This window comes from Cervus elaphus, chromosome 32 (assembly GCF_910594005.1).
Source record: "Cervus elaphus chromosome 32, mCerEla1.1, whole genome shotgun sequence".
Lineage (NCBI taxonomy): Eukaryota > Metazoa > Chordata > Mammalia > Artiodactyla > Cervidae > Cervus > Cervus elaphus.
Window position 1 is genome coordinate 15,633,332 of NC_057846.1, and position 10,083 is coordinate 15,643,414.

At 46.7% G+C, this 10,083-nt stretch overlaps 1 protein-coding gene across 1 annotated transcript; it reads left to right on the forward strand.

Annotated features, from left to right (window-relative positions):
* Positions 1-4,505: 4,505 nt before the first annotated feature.
* DEFB108B (defensin beta 108B) lies at positions 4,506-8,438 on the forward strand. Its single transcript, XM_043893382.1, has 3 exons — positions 4,506-4,622; positions 5,022-5,298; positions 8,142-8,438. Exons 1-3 carry the CDS (start codon positions 4,506-4,508, stop codon positions 8,303-8,305), a joined length of 558 nt encoding a protein of 185 aa, XP_043749317.1. The 3' UTR covers positions 8,306-8,438.
* The last annotated feature ends 1,645 nt before the right edge of the window (positions 8,439-10,083 follow it).

Consider the following 10,083-nt stretch of genomic DNA (forward strand, 5'->3'; position numbering starts at 1 on the left):
CCCTAACACGGCTGAGAGAAAGGAGGAGGAAAGGCAGAGGTGAGTGATGGGGAGGTGGGACCCAAGGTCTGGGCTGAAATCTGGAGGCGGTTCCTCTCCTTGTCGACACTGTGCTGGGCCATCTCTAGAAAGGACAGGGAAGCTGGGGAGACAGAGACAGGAGCCTTGTCCTCAGGGGCCACACTCGGCCTCACACTATGCCCTAAGTCACTGAAGTCACTAAGGAGTGTGGGGAACACACACAACTTTGCACCTGACCGGCCCCAAAGCCATAGAGATGAAGATACGGGACTTCCTGGGAGACCCTGGAGGGGTCTCTGGAGTCGGGGAAGGACATGGGGGTCTGCACAAAGGCAGAGGGGTTCAGGTCTGGTGTCACCCCCAAACTAGGAAAGGGGCTGGGCCACAGCACCGTTGTCCCAACTGTGCCAAGGACACTGGGTTTCTGACACTTGACCTGTTGGTGTTGCAGGAAAGAGGAGCATCAGAGGAAGCTCCTGCAGCGATTTCCCAGGAGGCCCCACGGTCGGCAGCCGCAGAGCTGGAAGGAGGAGCTGGAGCCCGGCCACTGCCTGAGGGTCAGTCTCTGCTGGGCCCCCCCCCCCCCAACCTTAATCGACTGGCCTCAGTCCTTTCTGTGGGAGGAAACGGTTCACATTCTTTCCTGACCAATGTTATCATTTATTTTTCAGATATCATTTTTTGTGGTGCCTTTGATTTTGCATTCTTACTTGCATATCTGGGAAGAAGCTGGCAGGGACATGGAAGTGATTTTATCAGTAGCTTCCATAGCAGAATCCTTTAAGTTAGAATGGGAATCTGTAAATTGTGATTCATCCTCCAAAACTGGACATGAAAACTCATTTTGCCATCAAGGCGCCTGCAAAACACCAATCTGTGTACAGTCTCGAGAAGAAGGTATACCAAAAACTTGCTTCCCTTTACTTAACAAGAGACATTGTTAGAACATTTCCATTTGCCATTTGATGTATAAATGTATCAAGGTCACATGAGCACCCTGATGATGAGTATCTTAGCATATAAAATTAATTCTTATGAGGTGTTTTACTGGATGGAGAGGAGATTCTCACACCTGGCCTCTCTCTGTGGTCTTCTCCTACAGCACCCAAACATGCCCGTGCTTATCCACACATCCAAGAGGAAATCCCTCCAGGATTCAGGTCACCCAAGAGGGTCACCGATCAGGAAAGATGATGTGAAATCCACCCTCTCCGCAGTGTCTCTCATCAGCAGGAATTTGGTCCAGGCCTCCAAGGGCAGCATCGAGGCTCCAGGCAAGAGACCTGTCCAGACCCCCACCCTGACATGTGTGAACCCCCCAAAGAAACCTAGACTCAGCTCTGTCCTGACCCCCCCAGAGAGCACTCCGACAGCAGATCTGGGGGCCTTCCTGAATCTCCCTCCTCCACCCAGCACAACTGGACGTGGACCGAGAGTGGCAGCCCGTGTATCCAGGAAGACACCTGCCCAGGGGCAATGCTTTGACCTCCAGCCTCCACCGGACAGATCTCCCTCCAGGAGCGCCCTCGCCGTCTCCGCAGCCCACCCCCCGCCCATCATCCGCGTCCCGGGCCAGCCTCTCAAGATGCTCTTCCTGAGAGAGGGTGAAGGCCGGTGGAGCTGCCGGTACACGGCGCCCCCCTCTCCACGGCCTGTGGAGCGGCCAGCCCCTCCTGCTCAGAGCCCGTCCGTCGACCAGGAGCCCGAGGGACACACTGTCCCCGGGCCCCGGAGCATCCTCTACGATGACCTCCAGGTGTCTTCTTCCTCTGAAGAGAGCGACTGGGACGAAGACACCAGTGGCAACTGAGACTCGTCCTCCAGCCCCAGATGCCCTGATGTGACTGTGACTCTGGCGGGTGGGGTGGGTGTTACAGGGAGCGGCGGTTCCCGGTGAAGCAGGACTCCCCGCCCTGGTGGGCCAAACAGCAGGGGGACCGGAGCACCCTGGGGACACAGCTGCCCACTCTGCACTGTCTCCTCATGGAATCCGAGTCTGTCACAGGGCACTTATCACACTGAGTGTCAAGCTGTCAGCCTAAGTCTATTATAAGCAATTGAGGCAAATTCTAGGAGTAACTTTTAACCATTGTGTAGATAGCAAGTGATGGCAGTATCTGTAGTTGATGGTAGTAGTTGTATCTGAACATTTGGAACCTGCCTAAAGGGCCTGACTCTGCTCTGCAGAAGGTCAGCCGCGCTGTCCTGAGATGAGTCTAGTGGGCTCTGTGGAGTCTTTCACTATAAATCACAGTGGGGAAAATTCCCATGGCTGTGCTTACTATGTTTCATTAAATGTTACTATAAAGCTTTGTTTTAAAAAATTTCTTTCTGTGTTTAGTTGTTTTCTTTCTGTGTTTCTGTGTTTTCTTGTTTACAGAACAAACAAGAAAAATTACACAATCATCTCAAGAGATGTATAAAGATCATTTGGTCATATTCAACATCCTTGTCAGGCAGACCCTGTACCCAGCCCCATCAGGGCCTTCCTTCTGCTCTAAATCAAATCACCAATAGGTCAAGATCCATTTTATATGTATATATAATTACATACTGTTGAATTTAATATGCTAATAGTTTATTAAGATCTTTTTTATTTACGCTCATAAGGAAATTTTTGATTTTGTTATTATGTATTATTTGATTTTGTTATCATGTAATGCTATGCTTAGTTGCTCAGTCATGTGTAACTCTTTTGGAACCCATGGACTGCAGTCCGCCAGGCTCCTCTGTCCATGGGGATTCTCCAGGCAAGAATACTGGAGTGGGTTGTCATGCCCTCCTCCAGGGTATCTTCCCAAACTAGGGATTGAACCCAGGTCTCCTGCACTGCAGGCAAATTCTTTACAGACTGAGCCACTAGGGAAGCCCTATTATGTAATACTGGTATTAAAAACTAGTTGGAATAAGTTGCCGCCTCACTTTTTAATGATAATTTTGGTAGGATTGATATAATGTCTCCCACAAATTTTATAAAATTTACCAATGAAAAAATTTCAATTTTAATAAAGTTTTACCATAAAAACATTTTGTTTGTGGCTTTTATCTCTAAGCCTTGAAGATGATCTTAATATTATTTTTCCTCAAGATAGATCTTGTAATTGGGGGGAAAGAGGAGCATGGGAGGACTTTATTAAAAACACAGAATCAGGGCCTCCCAGATCCCCAGGGCCACTTATGCACGTTAAAAATGCACCAGTGTCAGTCCCCTGCATGGAGAATGTGGTCAGCCTGTGTACTGCCTACAGCCACAGGAAGCCCCAGCATCGAGGTGCCCTCTGCCAGCTCTTCCTCCAGAACCCTGGGAGTCCAGACAGCAGGCTTCTGAGTATCTCAGCAGAGGACAAGAAAGTGTCAGTGACTGTTGTTCCTGGACCAACAGGGGGCAGCAGAGGCCACAACGAAGGTTCTAGAAACTCCCTGACCAACCAGGCACTTATCTACACTTGCTCAGGCTGAGGGTCACCAACCCCTTGCCTCTCAGTGAAGGAAGCGAAAGTCGCTCAGTTGTGTCCATCTCTTTGCGACCCCATGGACTGTATTGTCCATGGAATTCGCCAGGCCAGAATACTGGAGTGGGTAGCCTTTCCTTTCTCCAGGGGATCTTCCCAATCTGGGGACCGAACCCAGGTCTCCCGCATTGCGGGAGGATTCTTTACCAGCTGAGCCACAAGGGAAGCCCAAGAATACTGAAGAGGGTAGCCTATCCCTTCTTCAGTGGACCTTTCTGACTCAGGAATCGAACTGGGGTCTCCTGCATTGCAGGCAGATTCTTTACCAACTGAGCTATCAGGGAAGCCAACTTGCCTCTCAGCACAGTTCTATTTCCAGGTAAGTGTTCTTACCATTTACTTAAGCACTGAGGTTAAAATTATCGGCTACTCATGTGTACCCACTTTCATTATAAATGTCATCATGGCCCCATGTTTTGTCTCTCAAACATTCTTGCTCCTCCCTCTATACACACACATTGTTTTAGTCTGGAACCTAAATTAGCCTCTATTACTGCAAAAGCCTTCTTCCAAATAGATTGCTCTGTCAATTTAATTATTCCCCTGGCCAGCTGTCTTTAAAAAATGGACTCTAACTTGGCACAGATTAAGGTGTGCAATTTACCTTTGTGTGCTGCCTACAGGCACGCACACACACATACACACCTAGATACACACAGAATGTTGATGTCAGTCATAAAAGCCAACCACAAGATTTACTCAGACAAGAGCACTTGGGATACTCTAATGTAAGAGCTAGAAAGGAGCTGAGAGATGATCTAAGGCGACATTTTCCACTGAGTATTCCAGAATACACTCCAGAATTGGTACCTGGGAACTGTGTTAAAAATGCAGACATCCAGACTCCACTGCACCCTACCAAAATAAAACTTCCTAGAGTGGGTCTAGGTGTCTGCATCTTGAAGCAGCTTTACCAGCTGTTTTCATGCATGATCGAGTGTCTCCTGATCAAGGTGCAGCAGACCTGAATCTATGCAGGTGCTGCTGAGACTCCAGGAAGATGGCTTTCTGCTGATGGCCGGACCTCTAGTGAGGGGCTGGCCTAGAGACTTGGACCTGAACCCTGACCTCCTGCCTCCATGTTCAGAGGTATGTCCATTTCCCTGCCCCACCAGCGTCTGACCTGCTGAGGTTCTGAGAGTAAATGACCACAGGATTCAACTTCCTCCTCAGCCCTGAGGAGCAAAGCCTGGTCTCAGCAGCAAGCTCACAGCTCACTGGAGGCAAGTGTCTGGGAAGCAAATTCACATGCGTGTCCTGAGTACATTGTGAGCAGAGCACCGTGGGCCTTCCGACCCGGAGGGAGAAGGCGACTGACCGTGAGGATGGCCCGTAAAGCCCGGAAGAGCTCACTAACGTCTAGTCACTGAGGAAGCCAGCCCGGCTCATTGGACCTGAACACAGACGGCTCCTCGCTCAGACCCTTTCATCCGGGGCCAAAGCATTTGTAGCCCATGTTCCCATTTAACACGGTTTTCTGGTCCAAAGTGCGCGCCCACAGGCTCCCAATGCTCTGAGCGTCCCACGAAAGGAGGATTCTCCGGCTTCCGGCGAAGGCCGCTCTGGGCTCAGAACAGCTCTGCGCGGAGCCCTAATGAGGCGGAGGAGCGCGGACATCCGGCCCCGCCGTCCCGCAGGCGCCGGAGCCGCGGGCGGAAGTGGCATCTGCCCCTTGGAGACGAAGCCAGGCCGTGTCCTCTCTCCAGCATGACCACTGCTGTCCCCGTGTTCACCGTTCTCTTCTTTATGAGCCACGTTCCACCAGGTAACAACAACAACAAAACCTTGCTGACGCCTTGGTAAGAGTAGAGCGCCTGAGACCTTGAGCAGATCCAGGGATCAGAGCAACGTCGCCATCACCTCTGCCTGAGGAGGTGGGAAACCTCCTGGGAAACCTGGAAAGACCCACAGCCTCCTGACTCAGTCATTCCCCACAGACTCTTAGTTAGACAACACGAGGTCAAGGGCGTTTCAAGGGTGTTTCAAGGGCTTGAAAGAAACCCTCCTGGCTCCAGCACTGAAGATGAATTATTTAGGCAAGTTTACTCGCAGTTTCTAGATCTACGTGGCAAAAACGGGGGCATTATTCTACTAAATTTTGGTCTCCAGGACTCCACTACTTTCAGCAAAAATTAGAATCTTAAGATACTTAATATGAGAACTATTCCAAAGCTACAGGGGCCTGGCAGGTGGATAGGTGAAGGGTCTCCTTGAAAGGCCACTCTGAGTCAGTGTGTGTGTGTGTGTGTGTGTGTGCGCGTGCTTAGTCTGTGCCTGACTCCGGAGAGACCACTAACCCATTACCCCTTAACACTGCTGGTCTCCTGGCTTGATGATGTCCCCGAAGTCTCCATCCCAACCCTGGGCTTCCTCTTCCTTTTCAACATCTGTTCTCCTGGAATAGACCTTAAACACAGGGATGAAGATGGCACTGCGGTGGAGTCTATCCACCTGCATGCTGTGTGGTGTGCCAGCACCCATCACAGGGGCAGGCACAGATGTTTATCTCCAGGACGTGTTGATCTAAGGAGGCATGAGCGACTCACTGCTCTACGTCAACAGGACTGTCTTATCTTTTCCTGAGAATTCGGGGTCTCAGCTCTGGGAAGGAGTCCGAAGGTACACAGATGGGTGAATGTGGACAGTCCCCGTATAAGGAGCTGTAATCCCAGCCCTCTCATTCGTCTCAGATCCCTTGTGGAGCGTGGGGCAGTGGGTGTATTTCACAGACAGGCATGTGTACACACACACATACAGAGAATGTTACTATTCTGGGAATAGGGGAAAATGCAGATGAAAACTGTGAATGCACAGCCTTACTTAGCACTAATCTGATCTCATAAATTTCCTTCCAAAGCCTGCTCCATCCATCAGATTCTTTGAGGCTTTAGTGCTTTGAGTTCTCATCCCCTGGGACACTTAACACTGTCTTTATTTCAGTCATGTTTTATTTACCTCTGGCTCTCACTTACCAAACCTCTTCTTCATCCTCGGGCCAACGTTCTACTTTGAGAGCTAGTTGACTCTTCCCTGGACTGTCTAGCCACGAAGATGACTGTACCATGATATCTTAAAAGTCAAGGGCCATCATATTTTTTTTTTCCTTTGGAGCCTGCTCCCCAGTAAGGGCCTCCCATTCAGTGGATGCATAACAAATATCAATTAGTGATTGTTTTGTGAACAGTAAAGAGTTAAATTCAATTTAATCCATCTGACTCCTTTGAATTCAATGGACTTTTGTTGAATTGCCACAAATGCCCTACACTGATGTGAAGCTATTCAAGAGTTGGCTTTTGTGTTCTGGAATAGAAAAATCTAGAAGTGCTGGTTTTGAGACCTTTTTTAATGCCAGCAAAGAGTTTCACAAACTGTCTTGGGAAAGGTGCTTTTGTTACATATGGAGACTGCTGAAATGAAGCCGCTTTCGAAACTGAGCCCCTCATTGTGTGTGACCCATTTCCAGAACACTAATATATTAGGACATAAGTCAAATACAAATCAATGTTTTTAACAAGCATATGTGTTCAGCCCTTGAAAGTGAAAGTCACTTAGTTGTGTCTGACTCTTCGTGACCCTATAAACTGTAGCCGGCCAGGCTCCTTTGTCCATGGAATTCTCCAGGCAAGAACACTGGGGTGGGTAGCCAGTCCCTTCTCCAGGGGATCTTCCCAACCCAGGGATTGAACCCAGGTCTCCCGCATTGCAGGCAGATTCTTTACCATCTGAGCTATTAGGGAAGCCCAAAAATAATGGAGTGGGTAGCCTATCCCTTAAGAACTCAATGTATACAATGATTCCTGCAGCAGTTTGCAACCTGGAAGAGCAGCACCAGGGAGAGAAGCAGTGAGTGCCCCCTCATGAGGCAAGAAATGCTGATGTGGGCACTATCTGCACATTACATAGGTAGGAATATCGTTCCCTTCCCCCAGAAGTATATCCTCTCTAATAATTTCCTTGTGTACATTATCTTTTGGATCTGTATTTCAGTTCCACTTTTGAAAGATACACAAACACACAGAAAGACAGCTTTCTCTAAAAAGTGTTTTCAACTTTAGAAAAATGAGCAGTATAAGACTCATAACAAATAAAGACTGACTTCTGCCATCAGTGTCAGGAGATGACAGGCAGTGACAAAGACGGGAGGAGCTTTGATGTGTGTGAGCCCCAGAGCAAGGACAGGGCTACCCATGAGCAGTCTTTCCTTTCTTAGATGCACTTAATCTTGCCAGATATTACAAGAATGCCCCCAATCCAGATTTTTTTGTGTGAAAGCAGATTTTTAAGGGGCTCTCCCAGGTACTCAGTGGTAAAGAATCTGTCTGCCAAACCCTGGGTTTGGAAGATCCCTTGGAGAAGGAAATGGCAACCCACTGCAGTACTCTTGCCCGGGAAATCCCATTGGATGGAGGAGCCTAGCAGGCTGCAGTCCATGGGGTCGCAAAGAACTGGACACAACTTAGCAAGTAAACAACAAACAGATTTTTAAGAAAATCGAGTAACAATGAAAAATCCATACAAGCTTGTTTCCAGATATTCCTTCACTGCATGTAATTCAATAAAATTTAAGGAAACCAGTAAACAGTAACCATCACCCTCTTCTCTGTGCAGGCAGCGCCAGTTTCAGGGAGGTCTGTGAGCGTCCAAATGGGTCCTGCCAGGAATTCTGCCTCGACTCAGAAATCCATTCTGGGCGATGTCTGGATGGCCGCCCATGCTGCTTGCCCTTGGTGAACGTCCCTGAAGTCGAGCCCACCACACCCAGGGTGCGCTGAAGGCCTCCTGAAACTTTTTGTTTGTTTGGATGTTTTATTCTTACTCTCCTGACCTTTCACTCTTGCCTCTCTGTCTTTTGTTCTCACAGGGATTCTTAGTGAGTTCTCAATAAATAAAGAATCAAAATTTGCAAACACAGAACCTGTTTTAAGAATCCTGTGATGTAGCCTCACTTGGCTGTGGTTTGGTTTCCATCTTTTTATCTGGCCTGGATGAGCTCTGGTTGGGGGCAGGGACTTTGTCTCACTTCCTGTTTTCACCTGGCCCTGCAGCCCTCTGCCCTTCATCTGGGGAGACGAATCCCTTTTCCAACTTGGAGAATGCACCACTTCACTCCACGCAGCCTCATGGGGTCTCCCTTCCTGACAATAGGGCAGCTCACAGGAAATCTTCCCGGACGTCACCAGGAAGCTGAATCACAGACAGAATGACACCCAGATAAAAGACAAGATCTTCTCACACCCTCTTCACAGCCAGTGCTCTGGGTGCCCCTTTCCCCACATTCTCAACAACACTTTTTCTCTTTTATTTTTTGACAATAGCCATCCTAACAGACGGAGAAGAGCCTGGCGGGCTACAGTCCATGGGGTCACAAGAGTTGGACACGACTTGGCGACTAAACTACCACTACCATCCTAACATATAGTTAGAATTTTTTTGCATACATGGTGCAAACTTTGAAGATCTACTCCCTTATCAATTTTCAATTATACACTAAAATGTTGTTAACTATACACAGCAGGCTGTCTATTAGCTCTCCAGAACTATTTACCTTATAACTGGAAGCTTGTACACTTTGACCACCCTCACCCATTCATCCCACCCCCAACAACCATCAATCTATTTGTGGTTTCTATGAGTTTGGATTTTTTTTAATTCCACATAAAAATGAGATCATATGGTATTTGTCTTTCTCTGACTTACTTCAGTTAGCATACATTCTCAAAGTTCTTCCATGAAAATTTCCTTCTTATTTTTTTATAACCAAACAATATTCCATTCTGGGACACCTTTTCATTTATTTCTGCCTTCTTCAATTTCCTTTATTATTGTCTTATATTTTCAGTGTATAGATGGTTCAATTCTTTGGCTAAATTTGTTCCTAAGTATTTTATTGTTTTTGATGCTATCACAAATAAAATTGATTTCTTAATTTTTCAGATAGTTCATTTTTAGCATATAGAAATGCAACTAAGTTTTGTATGTTGATTTTGTATCCTGAAACTTTAATTCATTTATTAGTTCTAACAGTCATTTATGGAGTCTTTAGGGTTTTTTATTTTTAAGATCATTTCACCTTAATGAAAACAGAGGCTATTTTAAAAATAAAACTACCATATGATGCAACAGATTTTCTTCTGGGTTCTTTTTTTTTTGAAGGAAACAGAAACACTAACTCAAAAAGATATCTGTACTCCAGTGTTCATTGCAGCATTATTCACAATAATCAGATATGGAAAACTTAAGTGTCCCTTGATAGATGAATGAATAAGGAAAATGTCATATATATTAATATATAATGAAATATTATTAAGCTATAAAAACATGACAACATGAATGGACCTTGATGGCATTATGCTATGTGAAATAAGTTAAATATTGTATGATCTCATTTATACATGGACTCCAAAAGAAAAAACAAGCCAAAAAAACAGTGAATAGAGAACAGATTGGTGGTCATTGGAGTGAGGGTGTTGGAGGTGGGTAAAAAGGGTAAAATGGTCAAAAGGTACAAAGCTTCATTATAAAATAAATCCTAGGGATCCAGTGTACAGCA